Here is a 19,270-nt window from a genome sequence, read left to right as displayed (position 1 = left end):
AAAAAACAATGACCAATGCCATTCAGGGTTTAAAGAGAAAAAAGCACACGAAATGAATGCTACTGGTGTTACCTGTAAAATCCGAGAACCCAGAGAAATTTTCATCATCAATTCGGCAGGCTTCCATGAGGCTGCTGAAAAGAGTGCCCACGGGGTCCAGGGGGTGTCCAACCCAGCCCTCGAGATTGGTTATCGAAGTGATGCTTTTATGGGGTAGCTCTGTGTAAGAAAAGGGAATTGAGAGATGGAGACAAGTAGAAGATGAGAGGCTTTACCATTTAATAGTGGCATTCTAACAAATTAGTACTGAATTCAATTAGGTACACATAATCCCTAACATGTTAACTATTTTGTGCTCATAGAGTTCATCTGTTAAATCAGTATAAATAGTGTCAATTTTCCAGGACCGCCCCCAAACATTAATTCATGTGCCTAAGGTACTGGGTTAACCTATTTATGCTATTAAACAATGTTGTATGAGGAAAAATAAGTTCCAAATTTTCACCTGAGAAGCAAGGAACCACTTCCCTCACTTTCCCAAAAGTGGCATTAGAGAAGACTAGGAAGTCTCCCTGGAATGATCACTTGCTAACTATATTAAGAAGATAACCTTAAAGTCAATGTTCACTAAGTCCTCTACACCGGAGATCAGAAGGCAGCAGTAACCTGGGTCCAATCTAGATTCCCCTATGGATATCATTAAACTACTCCCTTTGCACCTATGGAAGGCCTCATTATCATGGATCTGTACGCCATTTAAGTGAGGGCCTTTGCCACAAAGGGAAACTATAGCAGAAGGTAACATATAATTTGGATGAAACATCCTTTTCATTTTCTTTGCAGAATGGTAGTACTTTCAAAGTCCTTAAGTTAAATTGTAAAGTCCTGAGAAAAAAAGCTACAAATATTTTAAGATATGTTTCTTTTCGTAAAGAATGCAATGCTTTACATCCAAATATTTACTAAATAAATAATAGTAGCTTCTTCTTAAAGGAAAATATAATGAAATCTATAAACAATATAAATTATCCAAGACAAATACTGGCTTTTTATAAATAGCTAAAGAACCATTCCATGAATCCAATATTCTTTTAGAAGTCTTCTGGTTTTGGACTATCAACTACCAGTACATAACAGTGAAGAAGCCTGGCACAATGTGTGTGTGTGTGTGTGTGTGTGTGTATAAATCTATATGGTGAAAGGAAGTGTTGTAGTTACATAAATCTATTACAAGCAATGGAAACAACAGAGCAAATTTTATGAGGTATTTCCTCTTTTTTTTCCACACAAAACTTAGTGAAAACAACACAAAAATGAGGGAAACAAATTTCAAAAAGGAGTATAATTTTTTTTTTCAAAATCAAGAAGCTAAGTAAACCTAAGTCAGACAAAGAAAGACAAATACCATATGATTTCCCTTTAATGTGGAATCTAAAAAAACCCAAGCTTCTAGATACAGAGAACAAACTGATAGGCAGGGGTGGATGCAGGTGAAAAGAAGTAAACGGGGAAAAGGTACAAACTTCCACTTATACAATGAACAAGTCATGGTGATGTACAGCATGACAACTATAGTTAATAATACTGTATTCTATTTTTGAAAGTTGCTAAGAATAAATCTTGAAAGTTCTCATCACAAGAAAAAAAAGTGTAATCATGTATGGTGACAGATAATAACTAGACTTACTGTGGTGATCATTTTGAAATATATAAATAGAATTCTATTATATACCTGAATATGATGTTATACATCAATTATATCTCAATTAACAACAAGAAAACCTGACATATTATGCCAAATAGTATTGAAAATGTACAAGGTATATACTTACTAATCTTGACCACATAACAAATAATTGTCATAGCAATTTGGAATTATAACAGCTGTGAAAAACCTATTCTTTAAATATGGACAAAAAAGTAAAAAAGAGGGAGAGATAAAGGTATAGAGACAGTAGTACCTAAGAGTAGCCTGAAATAACTTTTCACTCCTCATAAGATAAAAGAGAAATGGGTGTAAGAGTGGTTTTAAAGACAATTAAAGGAGTCTAACTTAACATATATTTTAATTCAGTTACACAAACTAACATTTTTTACACTTTCAATTCATAGATATTGTAATATTTTTCATTTAAAAACATTTCTTTAAAAAGTTTATGATTTTATTTTATTTTTTTTTTAATTTTTTTTTTTAATTTATTTATGATAGTCACAGAGAGAGAGAGAGAGGGGCACAGAGACAGAGGCAGAGGGAGAAGCAGGCTCCATGCACCACATCCCCGATGTGGGATTCGATCCCGGGTCTCCAGGATCGCGCCCTGGGCCAAAGGCAGGCGCCAAACCGCTGCGCCACCCAGGGATCCCAAAAAGTTTATGATTTTAAAATCTGATAATCATCCTAACCTAGCTAGCTTTAATTTTGCAGTATAAAAAGTACCTCACCCTCTCTTACCCTGAATATTACTATCCTTTATATTTTGCAGAAGTAGCTACCTTTTGGCTATAGATTGTGTTTGGGGGAAGAGTGATTGCAAAAAAAATTTCCAAAGGTTCAAGGAATATATTTTGCAAACATATCTGGTAACCTGTTATGTTGTGAAGAACATGAAGAAATGGACACAATAGTGATCACCAGGATATTATTACATTCCAATTCCATTTGAGCTCCCCTTCTTCTGGTTCAAATTTTAACTTCAAATTTTTCTTTCATCATATAAGTGAATTAAATGTTAGTTAACATTTATAGTAATTCTGATACAGACAGATGGTACTAAAAGTTACAACACTCACTCACTCTAACCTTCAGCTCATTTCAACAACTCTTGATAAATTTCAGCTGTACCCTTGGTGTGTGTATAATCACAGAAGGATTAAACAAAAACAGGACTAAAAAAAAAACAAAAAACAAAAAACAACACCAAAAAACCCAGGTACTAAAAATATCTCTCTGAATAAGAAAACTCCAGACTGAAAAAACAAACCTAATCAAAGACACACAAAAAGATTTATACCTATAGAAGGAACAAGAAGTGCATCGATTAAACAGAAAAAGCATATATATTTCTTTTTCTGATCAGAGCCTTATGCATGTAATATAACTCTCTGCAAATGCTATTACTCAGTAATACTTTAAAATTTAAAAGATTAATAGTAAACTAAGATAAAGAGAAGTTAAACTGAAATGTGTTGGCAGTTGGCAGTTCATCAAATGTTATTTACAGAATTTGAAAAATACAGGAGTTCTGATCACTTAAAATAAATACCATATCCTGAAATACAAATTGTTATAGCTAAAAAGTTTTAGAGTGCTTACACACTATGCCAGGCTCTTTTAAGAGCTTAACAGGAATTAACTAGTTTAATTTTTTTCAACAACTCTAAGAGACCAGTCTCTACTGAAGACCATTCCACAGATGAGGAATCTAAATCACAGAGCTTCATGTCACTGCCAGCTAGGACCTAGGGCTAGGATTCAAACAGTCTGACCCTAGACCCCTTACTGTTAGAATGAAAATGCACTTTCACAAAATCAGAGAATTGGCTAACTGGCATTTTCAATAATTCAGACACACTAAATAATTACTTGAACAATAAAAAATTATCCCCCTAAAGAATTAACTAACCTAAGAAATGTTTTTTAGAATCTTATTTCATACACATGCAATCAGGAAAAAATAAGCCTAAAATTTCTTGCAGATCAGCTATGAAATATTCTAAATGAGTAGTGAGTAAAGTCATCTCCATTGCTCTAATTTTAAAAGCTATCTCTCTAAAAGGGGACAAAATCTAGTGATGTCGTCACCAAGAATCCCATTCCAATGGAAACAAACTCCTTCACATTCACCTTTTTTTTGAGTTCGGAACATTTCCAACTGTTTCTGTTGCTGTCGTCTTAACGTGTTAACAATAGCTATTGCTAATCTCAGTGCTTCTCTGGGATACCCATGAGAACGTAATGCATCCACTCTTGCACAAGCTGTAGGAACGTGTTCTAAAACAAAAAGTTAAGGGGAGAAAGTTGCCATCGTCAGACAGATCTACAAAAATCGCATTTAAGTAGTAAGATGTTTTTTCCCAAAATACTATTAAAAAGACACAAGGAACCATTTCTGAACTTGGATTTGAATGAAACGCTCAGCTCCTACTGCCAAGCATTCATCCATCTCCCATTGAATCCCTCAACTCTCCACCTCCCACTCCAATAATGCTATAGAAACGAAACAAAGAAGTAAGTCATGGAAATGTCTTTCCGGTTTGGCCACTTACCATGCCAGAGGGGCCACCCGCGGGAGTCAAAGAGGGAGTTTTCAGTGTCGTCATGGTAACAGTAGTTGGTGTATAGGTCACTGCTGATAATGTGCTGCAAGTGGCTATCCTGCCAGTGGAGATCGCATGCCTCGATGGCTCGGGTGAACACTGTCCGATGTGGCCTGTTCGATGAATCTGTTTTTTCCACAATTCAGAAAGCCGTGTCAGCTATTATTCACATGTAAATAAATCAGTCATACCATTCTGTGGCCAGATGTTCATGAGCACACCCACACACACTATCCTGCACCCCCTAAGCAGAAGGATGAAGGGTGAATATTCTCATGTCCTAAAGTACTAAGGAGGCAAATCAGCCCAAAGAGCCACCATCCACTCACTTGTTTTATCAAACACAAACACTCTGCAGCCATCAAAGCTAAGGTTAAAGGCATCCTGCAAAAAGAAGTGTCAAGTCTAGTTTCCATGCCAAATACACTCAGAGGAGGCACTCGGCACAAAAATCACATGAAAACTCACTGCTCCCCACTTCTGAGGTGCTGTGGTGGGCTGCCCTGATGGGATCAACAGCTCTCACAAACACTATGCAAGAGATGCGACACCAGCCATGGAACCTTTCAGGAAGATGCAATCAGCCTTTAAAGATATGCAGAAGGGTTGTGCTTTTGGTTGTATTTTTTAACTATATTGTGCGGTTTTGCACAATTAAAACTATTATGCTTCTTGGGATATAATGATTAAATGCCACTTTATATCCCAAAGGGCATAAATGCATATATTTAACATTTCACAAAGCCACACAACATAGCTACAAAACAAACCAGCGCACTTACCTTGCCCCTACAGGCTGCCTCCTGACTCCTGTGCAGGTTCCATGACTGGTGTGATGTCCCCAGCATAGTGTATGCCGGGGCATCACAAAAGAGCAGAAGCATACACTCCGAAGAGGATTCAAGTTTCAGGACCTGACGGAGAAAAGAAATGTTTGGGGAATAAAGAATATTCTCATCCCAACTCCTGGGATTATTCAGTTCTTGTGGATAACAGGGTTCAAATACTGTAACTACAATCCCACCCCTTGGGTCTCCACTCCAGACTTACCTTCAACTGTGGCACAAACCTTAGCGAGCCTCAATTGAAAAATCAGGGTAACAAACTATGCTTATTTATGTGTATTTTCTGTTGCTCAAGTATTATCCCTCACTGTACTGAGGCCTAACTCAATGAGAAGCAAACTGGAGCCTTGGCTAGGCAAAGGCAAAAAGGGAATCTTAAAACCCAAAAAACAACCAAAATGAGAACTCTGGGAATTTGTCAAGTGCAACTCCTCTAATTCTGTAGAAGGAACTGAAAACCAAGAGAAGTGACATAACTTGCCAAGGTCACATGGCCAGGCAATGGCAGTGAAAATCAAGACATAAATATCCACACTCTAAATTCAGCTATTTCAGCTGTTGTGAAAGGCTTTGAGAGGTCTTTAACAGATAAGAGACATTACTCCAGCTTGGCTTCAGGTCAACTTAGATATCTGTATTTGAATGGGAGACATATCAAAATGTATGACAGCATGATTAGAGAGGCATGGATCTCTTATGGCCCTTGCCTAGTACACAGAGGAGCACACCTTGCAAACAGGAGGAGTGACCCTACATTTAAGGGCCTTTGAATCTATCAGGGCTTTTTGCTGAGCAAAGATAGTCCTACCTGACAAGAAACTGGTTCCATTACCTCTCACTGTCATTTGTTAAAATATTCCCAAGTTCAAATTTTACACATTTTAAGTGGCTCTGTCATTTCCGAAACAGAACTTAAAACTAAAAGGAGACCTTGAAAAAGCATCTTAGTATTATGCATGTATTTAAAAAATTAGAGTTCTACCTCTCAATTTGGCTCACTGTGGTAATCAATAATAAAAAAGTAAGTGGTAGACCATGACTCCATTTGAAAAAAAAAGCAAAACCCTTAACTTCTCACATGTTTGTATGTAACTGTAGGAGCAAAGAGAAGGTGTAGGAATACACCACACTTTGAATGGTGGTTAGCTACATAAGATCAATAAAACCAATTCTAACAACAACAAAAAAGGCTAAGTATTCTAGCTCCTCTGAATAGAAAAAAAAAAAAGAAAACAAGGCTAAATACTAATGAAATAATAACTAAATGAAAATGTAAGATATAGTCTCTAATAACATGGGAAATAAAGATTATGTACATAGACAATGATTAACGAAGATACACAAAATTTGATTAGCATTGAAATTATAGTCAATTTTTTTACATGTTTGTAGGTTTGTGGGTTTTTTTAATTTTTGCAACAAGATGAAAAATGAAAATTTTTTTGGAGACTTTTGCATCAAGATGGAAAAAAACCCCAAATTTTCAAAATGATACATATACAAATTTATTTTTAAAATCTTGAATAAAGTAGGTATAATATTAATACATGCTGATAAAAGAAAATTTGGGAAATTCAGAAATATAAAAAGGGAGAAACTAATAGCTCTTTTATCAAAAAATTAAAATAAAAAAATTGGCTATCATTCTGGCATATGTAAAAAAAACCCTACTCTTTCAGAGTGTAGATTTTAATGTTGCTGTTGTTGTTAATTAACTCTAACAAATAACCTTAGCAAAGACAAGGCCTGATTCCCCCTAAATATTCACTCCAATGTGCCAACACAACCAATTCTGCCCACGGCCTACGTCATGTACACACTCTACCCAGCTGCAATGTGTGGCAGCTGGGCTCTGCTGGCTACCGCAGACTCTCCCCTACCAAGCCTACTCAGTACTCCAGCAGAAGTACTGCAGGCTAAACATCAGAGTCCCTCTGTAGAGATATCTCTTCTGCTGGAGGATGTGGATATTCTGCTAAAGACAGGAACCCTGGTGCCTTCAGGCCCAACAGTGAGAAATGTTGCCCTTAGAATGGATTTTGACTTCTATGCTTAGACCAAACCATACACAAAATAACCTGTTTCATCTGGAGTCTAGACCACTTTCTTAAAGGCTCTCCAAAGCCTATGGAATATTTATGTTTAATCAAAGGGAAAGTGACCAGATGCAAAGTAAAATAAACTGTAAAATGTTAGGATGGCAGTACCAAAAAGCAGGTGGGAGTGAAACTTCCAAATATAGTTAAGGAAAAGGAGATTAAAGTAATTACCTATGTATAGGGAAACACTTTCCTAGCAATGGAAGAAAATAAATGTTGAATTGTTGAACTTGAAAATCCTAAGCTTCTGGAAGAAAACTGGGATAAACTAATTTTCTTCGAAATTATTAAACAAAATGATCACGGGCAATAAAAATACTAAATTCCCAAGACATATATTTCCAGACAAAGCAAGGCCAGATAATCAACTTTTCCAAGTCCTAAAACTTCTTTTTGATTAGACAAATCCCTGTGGAGTAATACATCTCATTTTCTTTCTTTGTAGGGATTGAAAACACTATTCTAACATTCATACTCAACACAATGTCCGACTCACTCTAGTAATACCAACTCCATACAGGGCCAGCCTATACAGAATGAAAATCTCTGTTCTGGATCCTTTCAGTGTAATGTAACTCCCACCTTACATGGATCACAACGTTCAAGTCGGTCAAATCCCCCACAGCATCCTTCCCCCTGAACCCCAAAAAGCACAAAGACACATAAATAATGACATGAAAAAGTGAATGAAAATTTTATTTGTAAGACTTAAGTTCCTTAAGGACTTGGTTCTGAAAGAGAGGATAAAATAGTATAGTAGCTGGAAAGGAAAATGAGGCCAAGGAAAGATTTGGTTTTTTTTGAAGATGAGAAGAACTTGAGCTAAATAGGTAGGCCCAACAGAAAAGGAGAAGCTGGAGAAAAACAGCATAAGAGGACATATGGAAATGTCTGAGAGCATCTCTCAGCTGTCCCCAAGACTGGCGAGCACTACTAGCTTATAGTAGGTGGGAACAAGTATGCTGAACAATCCTTTACAATAAAGAATTCTCCTACTCCAAAAGCCAACAGCATCCCATGCCCCTCCAGCACAGTCATAAACATTTACTTGCTTTATTTTAAAACTAACAATTTTTAACTGATCAAATTACACAGTAACTCAAATACAAATTGGGTTGCACCAACAGCGATAAAAACACACAGTTTTCAAGCCTCTCGATATTTATTTTTTTTACAAGGTAATATATTACCACCCTATTCCATGACTTTTTACATTATTTCCCAAAGTAAATAATTAATAGGGAATTTTGACACATACTAATACATAAAAGTATAATATCCATCTGTATCCTAATATGAAAACACACACACAAAGGATCAGGTAAAAATTAAAAATACATACGTTCATATTCAAAACATCAAGTCCTTAAATTGTACTAAGTTCTAGTGGGCAAAATAATTTTCCTACATATAAGTTATTATTATAGGCATATATCTACAATTAAGCAACTACAAAGTGAGCAGAATATTACTGCAGTCTCACCTTGGTTGGCATTTGCACCCTGAGGCAAAGCATTGGTTAAGTTGGGTAATTCACTGCCATGATTTCCATCTTCCCATGGACAGACATCAACACTGTTCCACTTTTTCAGCTGTTTTAGCCAACTGGCCTTCTGCTCCAATTTGCAGTGGGGGTTTAAAACTATACACATCCACAGAGCACCTAATTTAAAGGGAGGAGGGAAGTCAATTTCAAAAATTAGAAAAATTTCCAATTCTAATAACTTAATGATACATTTTAAATGCTTTCAGAATGGACCCAGGTCTATCATTTTTACAACTCAATTCTCTCCTTATTTAATTCAAGCCATAAATCTCATACAGAGTTTGATGGAAGGACCACAGAGTCCAAACTTCAACCAAAGATCCAAACACTGTTGCACATAAAGATGAAAGATATTTCAAAGGCCAACTATAATCATCTCCCTACTTATGTGACATTTTGAACAAAAATGTCAATAAAGAATACAACCCTACAGTCCAATTTGCCACTTTAATGTACAAACAGGTTTTATATATTTATATATGAAAGCTGCAACAAACCACTCTAAATGGTTCTTCAATGCAAAAACTAAACTTACATTTTTACAATAAAATCATAAAGGTATACAATGGACACAAATAGTTTCCTAGTCTTCTTATAAGCTTTCCAAACTTTAGTATGTCTTTAAATTCGTATGCATATCTGCATATCAAATAATTTGCATATTTATATATCAATAAATCTTTTCAAACCAAAATTCACTTAAACATATTTCTCTAAATGATTTAACCAGAAACTGATCTTATAAGTGAAATCAGTAAATTTATGTCTTTATGTGAATGAAATCATGAAACAATCAAAATTTCACTTGTTTTTCAAAGGAAAAGCTATAATGAATTTAGATAGTATAGCTCAAAAAAAAATAGTATAGCTCATAATTTGAATAAAGTACTGATAAAAATTATCATTCCTTTCTACATTCTTCAAAGAGATAGCTAATTCAAACAATTATTTCACAAGTCCTAAAATTTCAAGTTTTACTTTATTAATTTCTGGTATTTCAGACCCATTCACAAAACTTTTTCTTTGAAAAGGTACGTGTATCTGTGTCTATTTTAATCAACTGTGTTAGCCAAGTGAAAAACAAAGACAGAAATGAACAGTTTGTTCTGTCCAAAAGAGATGCTTTACATTCTTCCACATTTAAAATTAACAAGCTTCCCAAGTATCCATCAATAGATCAATGAATAAAGATGTGGCGTGTACTGACGGACACACACACTTACACACACAGTGGAATACTATTCAGCCATAAAAATGAAATATTGCCATTTGCAACAATACAGATGGAGCTAGACATTATAAATGCTAAGTGAAATTAAGTCAGTCAGAGAAAGACAGTATAAGGTATTTAACCTTATGATTTCACTAATGTGTGCAATTTAAGAAACAAAACAAAGGAAAAAAGGGGAGGAAGAAACTTAAAAACAGATTCTTAACTATAAAGAATAAACTGATTGGTTACCAGCGGGGAGGTAGGTTGGAAGATGGATAAAACAAGTGATGGGGATTAAAGAGTACACTTACAATGATGGGCGCTGAGTAATGTACAGAATTGTTGAATCACCATATTGTACATCTGAAACTAACATAACACTGTATGTTAACTATGTTGGAATTAAAATTAAAAACTTAGGATCCCTGGGTGGCTCAGCAGTTTAGCGCCTGCCTTTGGCCCAGGGCATGATCCTGGAGACCCAGGATCAAGTCCCACATAAGGCTCCTTGCATGGCGCCTGCTTCTCCCTCTGCCTGTGTCTCTGCTTCTCTCCCTCTTTCTGTGTCTCTCATGAATAAATAAAATCTTTTAAAAAATTAAATTAAAAACTTAATAAAACCAGCAATAAAATTAGCAATTATAAATAAAATTAGCAATTATAAAATTCTTCTATTATAGAATCTGACGTTTTAAGGATCAAGTAACTTTTACCAATAGAAAATAAAAATTGCCACAACTGACTTAAGCCACAGATATTTAAAAATTACATTTCTTTATTTTAAAATGCCAATTAAAAACAAAATGTGGTCAGTTAAAATGAAATAAACCCACTAAATTTCTCTCTCCCCATGAATACAAAAAGCAGCAATCTAAGTACTCTACAAAGTAAATAAAGGCAAGCAGACTGGAGAAATAAAAGTTTAAGAAGTAAGCTATATCAGGCTGATTTCCTGTTACTTTTCCCCCGTCTTTTGTCTCCTGGCTTGGACAGAAGATTAGTGCCATTAGGAAAACTCTGTAGAGGGCACATACAACAAAAACTTAAGAGAAATCTCATCTAGTTGGTGAGAAAACTGAGAAAAGGGGCCCTCCTCCTACTCAGGAGTTGGAGAGGTAGATCCCTAAATACTATCTATCAACAGGCCCAAGTCCTGTGGACCAGAAAGACCAAAGGCAGCAGCAGAGCCAAAGCTTTGAAAACTATGGATATCGTCATCCAAAGAAGGTGAAACAGAACTCATGGTCTTAATCTACCCCAGTTGTTGATTGTATGCTTTAAAAACAATAACAAGGGACGCCTGGGTGGCTCAGCGGTTGAGCGGCTGCCTCCCTCTCAGGGCATGATCCTGGGGTTCTGGGATTGAGTCCCACATCGGGCTCCCTGCATGGAGCCTAGTTATCCCTCTGCCTGTGTGTGTCTCTGCTCTCTCTGTGTGTCTCTAGTACATGAATAAATAAAATCTTTAAAAAACAAAACAAAACAATTCTCCAGAGGATTTTAATAAGATCCAGACTTTCAGGGGGTGCCTGGGTGACTCAGTCAGTTAAATGTATGCCTTCAGTTAGGTTCATGATCCCAGGATCCTGGGATAGAGTTCCAAGTGGGGCTCCCTGCTCAGTGGGAAGCCCGCTTCTCCCTCTCCCCCTTACCCCAGCCACTCCTCTCTCTCTCTTTGGTAGCTCTCTCTCTCAAATAAATAAATCTTTGAAAAAAAAAAAAAAAAAGACCCAGACTTTCACAGCACAGTATTCAAAATGTCAAGGATCCAAAAGTACTTGGCTTACAAAGAAACAGGGAAATGTGATCAATTCTCAAAGGAAGAAAACAATCAACAGATGCCAACTAAAATGAACCAGATGTTAGAATTATAAATCAGAAACTTTATTTTAACTATGCTCCATGAGATGAAGGTAAACACTAATGAAAGGAGTAAAACACAAACTATAAAAAGAACTAAATGGAAACTTTAGAACTGAAAAAAAAAATGTCTGAAATAAGAAATTCACTAGATGGGATATCGGTGGCAAAAGGGATATGAGAAAGGGAAAAGTTAGTGAATGTGAATATAATAATGGTCTCATCTTAACAAAGAAAACCTTAAAGACAAGTGGGAAATTATCAAAAGGTATAACATTTGTGTCAGTAGAGTCCCAGGAGATGAGGCATAGATACAGAAAAATGTGGAAGAAATAATGACTGAAATTTTCAAATTTGGAAAAATATATGAATTTTATAGAAGCAGTTCAGCCAACCACAAAAAGGGTAAATTCAAAGAAAGCCATGCCTCCCCGCAAAAAAGAAAGCCATGCCCCAAAATCTCATAATCAAAGCACTGAAAACCAAAGATAGAGTAACAAAATCTTGAAAGCAAATAATAAAAAAAATCATACATAGAATGACTCAAATAATTCGATATTTCTCCTCACAAATCACAGACAACAGAGGACACTGGAACAATATTTTCAAAGTGTTGAAAGAAACTGAAGTGTCAACACAAAATTCTATATCCAGCAAAAATATTGCTCAGGATTGATGGTGAAATAAAGGGTTCTCACATCAGGGAAAAGTAAAGTATTTGTTGCCAAAGAGATCTGTTCTAGAAGAAATGCTAAAGGTAGTTCTGCATGCTAAAGAAAAATAATACCACAGGGAAACTGGGAAACATAGGAATAAAAGAAGAGCAATAGAAATGATAAATACCTGACTACGTATAACAAAATGTTTCTGTCCTTTTAAGTTATTTAAAATAAATATGACTATTGAAAATAGCAATTTGAACATTGCCTTGTGGCATTTTAAATGTATGTAGATGTAATACACATAAAAACTGTAACATAAAGAAGGGAGAGTAAAAGGACCTATAAGATTTTAGACTCTACATTCTATTTAAAGTGGGAAAATATCAACTCAAAGTAGACTGGTTAAAGTTATGTATGTTTAATACTAAAACCATTAAAATGATACAAAGAGATACAAATACAAAAGACAATAAAAGTTTTTTTTTAATTAATTAATTTATTTATTTATTTATGATAGTCACACAGAGAGAGAGAGAGGCAGAGACATAGGCAGAGGGAGAAGCAGGCTCCATGCACCGGGAGCCTGACGTGGGATTTGATCCCGGGTCTCCAGGATCGCGCCCTGGGCCAAAGTCAGGCGCTAAACCGCTGCGCCACCCAGGGATCCCTACAAAAGACAATAGATTAAATAAAATACTAAAAAAAGCTAGAACAATGCAAAGAAGAGAAAGCATTAAAGGAACAAAGGAAAAAAAGGGGATAAACAGAAAACAAGTAATTAAATGGTAGAGTTAAATTCAACTACATCAATAACCATATTAAATGTAAATGGTCTAAACACAGAAATTTAAAAAGATGGTAAAATCAGATTAAAAAGCAAGACCCAACTCTATGCTATAAGCGAGCTACTTTAAATATAAGGATATAGATGGATTAGATGGAAAAGGATGGAAAAAAGATATACTATGCAAACACTTACAAAATAAAGCTGAAGTAGCAATATTAATATCAGACAAAGTAGACTTGTGAACAAGGAATATTTATTTCAGATAAGGTGAGACATAATAGGATAAAAGGGTCAGTTCTCCAAAAACACATGAGAATCCTACATGAGTAAAGCTAAACCTAACATTAAGACTTCAAAATATATAAAGTATTTAGCTTAATGGAGAAATAGACAAATTCATATTTATATTTAGAAACTTTAATACTCCTTTTCAATAACTAATAAAACAAGTACAAAGAAAATTAACAAGGATGAAGAATAACTAAACACTATCAACCAATTTAGCTTCACTGATGTTTATAGAATATTTCACCTACCATTACTAGAAAAAATAAAACAAAATACTACTCTTTTTAAAATGCACAAAGAACATTCACCAAGATAGCCTGCATTCTAGGCCATGAAACAAACTTTGACAAATTTGAAAGAACTGAAGTCATGCAAGGTATATTCTCTAATATGACAGAATTAAACCAGAAATCAGTAACAGAAAATAAATAACACTTATAAATAACTCATGACTAAAAGAGGAAGCGATAAGAAAAATCTGTACTGAATTAAATTACAAATAAAATACATCAAAAATTGTGATCTATAGCTAAAAAGAGTTCAGAGGGAAATGTAGAGTATTAAATACTTATACTGGAAAGGAAGAAAAGACTCATAGCACTAATCTAGATATCTACCTTAAGAAACTAGAAAGAGAAGGAGAAATCAAAGCCTGCAAATAGAAGGAAGGATATAACTTGAATTGAACACTGCCCACCCCTCAAATTCTATGAAACCAAAAGTTGGTTCTTTAAAAAGATTAATAAAATCAATAAAGCTACAATCAGAATAAAAAGAAAGACAAACTATCAGTATCAGGAATAAAAGAGGGCACATCATAATAGGTCCCAGAGAGGCATTAAAAGGCTCATAATGGAATTCTATGAACAACTTTATGCCTATAAATTCTACTAACTGGATAAAAGAAATCAATTCCTTAAAAAAATCAAAAATCATCAAAGTTCACTCAAGAAGCAATAACTTGAATAGTAATAAATTTATTAAAGAAATTAAATCTGTAATTAAAAATCTCTAACAATGCAGGTTCAGAGGTTTCCCTGGAAAATTCTACCAAACATTTAAGAAAGAATACCAATTCTACACAATATCCTCCTGCAAACAGAGAAAGGAATGGCTTCCAACTTATTTTAAGAGGCCAACACTACCTTGATACCAAAACCAAAGATATTACAATAAATACAAATCAATATCCCTCATGAACATAGGAGTAAAACACCTCAACAAAATATTAGACAATATAATTAAGAAATATACAAAAAGGAAAATAAACCACAACTAAGTACAGTTTTTCCCAGGAAAGCAAGGTTGGTTTGACATTTAAAAAAAAAAAATCAATCAGTGTAAATCACTATATTAACAGATTAAGGAAAAAATAAAAAACATGACCATTTCAACAGATGCAGAAAAAGTAATTTTAATTTTCTTCAACAGAAAAAGTAAATGACAAAATTCAACTTTACTTCATAATAAATAAAACTCGCAGCAAAACAGAAGATCACTTAGCCTGATAAAGGCATCTGTGAAAGAAATCCTACATTAACATCATAATTGAAAAAGACTGAACGTTTTTCCTGAAATCTAAACAAGGCAAAGATGTCTGCTCTTACCTCTAGTATTCAACATCACACTGGGAGAGAGAGAATCTTTAAGCAGGCTCCACACCCAGCATGGAGCCTGATGCAAGGCCCCAATCTCGGGACCCTGAGATCATGACCTGAGCCGTAATCAAGAGTTAGACACATAACTGAGTTAAGGTGCCTCTACAGCAGCTTTATTCATAAATGCAGAAGACTGGAAACAATCTGAATGTCTTTCAACTGATGGACAGATAAATTGGCACATTGGTACAACTTATAACTACTCAGCAATAAGAAACAAATCCCTGATGTACACATAACATCTCAAATGGATTATACTAAATGAAGGAAACCAGAATCAAAAGAATATGTATAGGTATACATACATACACTCTCATTACTTATAGGACATTTTAGAAAAGGTAAAACCTAAGGGACTGATAACCAATGCAAGGGATTAAGGGTTAGCAATGGAAATGACACACAGGGACAGTATGAGGGAATTTTTGGAGGTGATGTAACTGTTTCATATGTTGATTGCAGTTATTGTTACAGGAATCTATTCATTTGTCCAAACTCAAAACTGTACTGCAAAATATTTAGACAATATGTATTTTTAATAATTATAATAGACATTTATTTAAAGTAATACATTCACAGTTCAAAGAGTTCTTTTTTTAAATATTTTATTTATTTATTCACAAGAGACAGAGAGAGAGAGGCAGAGACACAGGCAGAGGGAGAAGCAGGCTCCATGCGGAGAGCCTGATGTGGGACTCGATCCCGTCTCCAGGGTCACACCCTGGGCTGAAGGTGGCACTAGACCACTGAGCCACCCGGGCTGTCCAGTTCAAAGAGTTCTCTAGTTGTTCATTTCAGGTTTAACCAACTTTATAAAAATACTCTGAGGACAGGTGAAACCAGAGATTTCAACTACACGATTCTTTTTTTTTTAAACATGATTCTTTCTTTGCTCATTTTTTGCTCTCTCCTTTTTCCCACCTAACCTCTTTCAGGTATCATTCAAGGTAGAATTTATCCTCACATTCTGTCCATTGCTCGTTAGGGAAAACCTGCTGCCTCATGGTCAGTTGCAGTGCTCTCTTAATGTAAATCATCCTATCATTATAAAGATTCTTAGGAAGTCTTCTTATGGCTTCTTTTACACCATCATTTTCACATATTGTATCATCTTACATTAACCCCACAGTTTATTGAACACTGCAGCACTATAATACCATTTTTGAATATCCCTGGGGCCCTATCTGGATGCTGCAATGGCAAGCCTGCTCTCCATGATGATCCAAGAACCACAAGTGTATGTATTTTTATATTATTTATAGCAATATTTTACAGTACAGTAAGAATCTTACTGTATGTAAAGTCTAAAGCAAACTGCTGCTACATAATATCTGTATCAAACAATACTGTCTACTGGTACTCCAAAGATTTAAGCGAGTATTCTTTCTACAGAAATCCTCTAACAAGCCAAAGGACATTGCATAAATGACCACCTTATTAATCCTAGGCCTTTCCTATGCCCAGAAACAGGAAAATGAGCTTCAAATGAAACATGACCACACACTGTTGCAAAGCAAGGGACAAATCCAAATGGTTCCTAAAGAACCTGAAATTAATAGCCTTTTCCATGGAATCCCATTAGAAAATGGGATATAACTTTACCATGTTTTAGGTTGTGGATGGTTACCCTAACATGAAAAAAGTTACATACAAGTAATTAAATAAAAGCTACACATTGGATCAAAAATTGCCATTGATACTTAAGAGGCTACACTGAACTAAAAAAATTTCCAAATCATCAAATTATCTTTTTAAAAAGTAAAATCATAATAGCCAACAGTTAATGCTTAAAAATTAAGAATACTTCAAAGGCACCTGGGTGGTGCAGTTAAGTGTCCAACTCTTGGTTTTAGCTCAGGGTCATGAAATGGAGCCCTGAGTCAGTGTGTATGTACTCTGCTTAAGACTCTTTCCCTTTCTCTCTGACCCTCCCCCCACTTTATTTCTCACTCTCTAATAAATAATCTTTTTAAAAAAGAACATTTTCTGTTTCTCTTCTAAGATGTTTTTAATCGTATATTTCTACTAATCTTAAATGAATACTTTATCAGACAAAACTAAAATCAAGAGGTTGCCCTGCAAGATGTGCTGTGACTAGTAGCTTCATTATCAGGTCATGATCCCCGGGGTCCTGAGAGCAAGCCCAGCATTGGGATCCACACTGGGCATGGAGCCTGCTTAAAGCTCCCCGTCCCCATCTCCCTTCTGCTGTCTCTCTCTCCCTTTCTAAGAAAGAAGAAGGAAAGGAAAGAAGAAGGAAAGAAGAAGGAAAGAAGAAGGAAAGAAAAGGAAAGGAAAGGAAAGGAAAGGAAAGGAAAGGAAAGGAAAGGAAAGGAAAGGAAAGGAAAGGAAAGGGGAAAAAGGAAAAAAGGAAAAAGGAAAAAGGAAAAAGGAAAGGAAAGGAAAGGAAAGGAAAGGAAAGGAAAGGAAAGGAAAGGAAAGGAAAGGAAAGGAAAGGAAAGGAGGAAAAAGGAAAAAGGAAAAAGGAAAGGAAAGGAAAGGGGAAAAAGGAAAAAGGAAAGGAAAAAGGGAAGGAAAAAGGAAAGGAAAAAGGAAAGGAGAAAGGAAAGAAAAGAAAAGGAAAGGAAAGGAAAGGAAAGGAAAGGAAAGGAAAGGAAAGGAAAGGAAAGGAAAGGAAAAAGAAGAGAGAGGAGAGGAGAGGAGAGGAGAGGAGAGGAGAGGAGAGGAGAGGAGAGGAGAGGAGAGGAGAGAAGAGAAGAGAAGAGAAGAGAAGAGAAGAGAAGAGAAGAGAAGAGAAGAGAAGAGAAGAGAAGAGAAGGAGAAAGAAAGAGAAGAGAGAAGAGGAAAAAAAATCAAAGAAGGGACGGGAAGGGACAGGAAGGGAAGGGAAGGGAAAAGATGAGGAAAAAAAATCAAATAGAGATTATAGTCCTTAAAAGCAAAATCCTAAATATTCTTGGAAACTTTAAATAATGATTTCTATGATTTGAGGAAAAAAGAGATCCATCCTAGATTTTCATGCTTACATTTCTCTAATTAGAAAATCTCCATTTTGTAGAATGAAAAGAATTTTTAAAGCCAAGCCTTTATTAATTTGCCTATAACATTCTTTTATTGCTCACCTCCCCAAAGAGAGGTTTCATCCTGAAAGGATGTTCTTAATGTTAGATTCAAGTTCAGAGCTATAATAGATATGGTCTTTTATCTTAACAGTCACCACTACAAAAGCTGTAATTAGCCTTAATAACCAAATTAACCAAATTGAGTAAGTCATTCTCCAAATTTTATTAATTCAGAGTCCCACTTTGGGCATTTATTTTCTTTCCCTCCAACACATGCCTGAAACATTTGTAGTTTTAAAAATAAAGCTCTTTGATAATTAAACACTTCATTCTGCTGTCCGTCAGAAATATTAACCCTTGTAAGGACTCAACCAAAAATACTATACAGAACTTAGGGAGAACTCAGCCTTTCTAGCACTTACCAGAGGACCTGACATCTATAAAGGTATTACTGGTTCTTTCACAAAGGACACTTAATTATTTGCTATGAATTACAATGAAACAAATTCAATACTTTTAAATTGCTTTCCTAGCTTCAATACCTCAAAGTGTATAAAGGCAATTATCAAATCACTGGTGTGTGCATCATTCAGTTTCTGAATTATCCACATCACATTTCAGCTCTGGTCCAGCTTTTTCTCCACCATCCAGCACGCTCTTTACTCTTCTTTCCACTCTACCACCTAATCTGCACACCGTGATTTCTATCAAAAAGATGCCCTGTAACAACATACAAGCCAAAGTACACCAAAACTAGAAAGGCAACTTCCCTGAGAAGAAGAAAAAGATGGGGGAAAAAAAAGCATTCTTTGGCACAAGGCAAACAGTTCCAATCCACTCAGTAGTCTTAAACCTGTTCACATCCTATAACTGACCAAAGAGTGAGCGAATGTGGGCAGACTCACACTGAGGCAGAAGGCAAATCACCACAAAGGCCTTTTTGGTTACTTCTGCACTTCTCCAGTAACAGTG

General features: G+C 35.5%; 1 protein-coding gene and 1 pseudogene across 1 annotated transcript in view; both read right to left on the bottom strand.

Moving 5' to 3' along the window:
* ZSWIM6 (zinc finger SWIM-type containing 6) overlaps positions 1–19,270 on the bottom strand; it is a 194,030-nt gene that overhangs the window by 15,610 nt on the left and 159,150 nt on the right. The window contains exons 5-8 of the mRNA XM_072826598.1: positions 8,745–8,924; positions 4,267–4,443; positions 3,845–3,991; positions 73–219 (exon numbers count right to left, since the gene is read on the bottom strand). Coding sequence (XP_072682699.1) covers positions 73–219; positions 3,845–3,991; positions 4,267–4,443; positions 8,745–8,924 — 651 coding nt within the window. The remainder of the gene's footprint in view (positions 1–72; positions 220–3,844; positions 3,992–4,266; positions 4,444–8,744; positions 8,925–19,270) is intronic.
* Positions 16,124–17,487, bottom strand: LOC140633102 (cytochrome b-c1 complex subunit 7 pseudogene; annotated as a pseudogene).

This window comes from Canis lupus, chromosome 5 (assembly GCF_048164855.1).
Source record: "Canis lupus baileyi chromosome 5, mCanLup2.hap1, whole genome shotgun sequence".
NCBI classification, from domain to species: Eukaryota; Metazoa; Chordata; class Mammalia; order Carnivora; family Canidae; genus Canis; species Canis lupus.
This window is presented reverse-complemented; position numbering and strand designations above follow the sequence as displayed.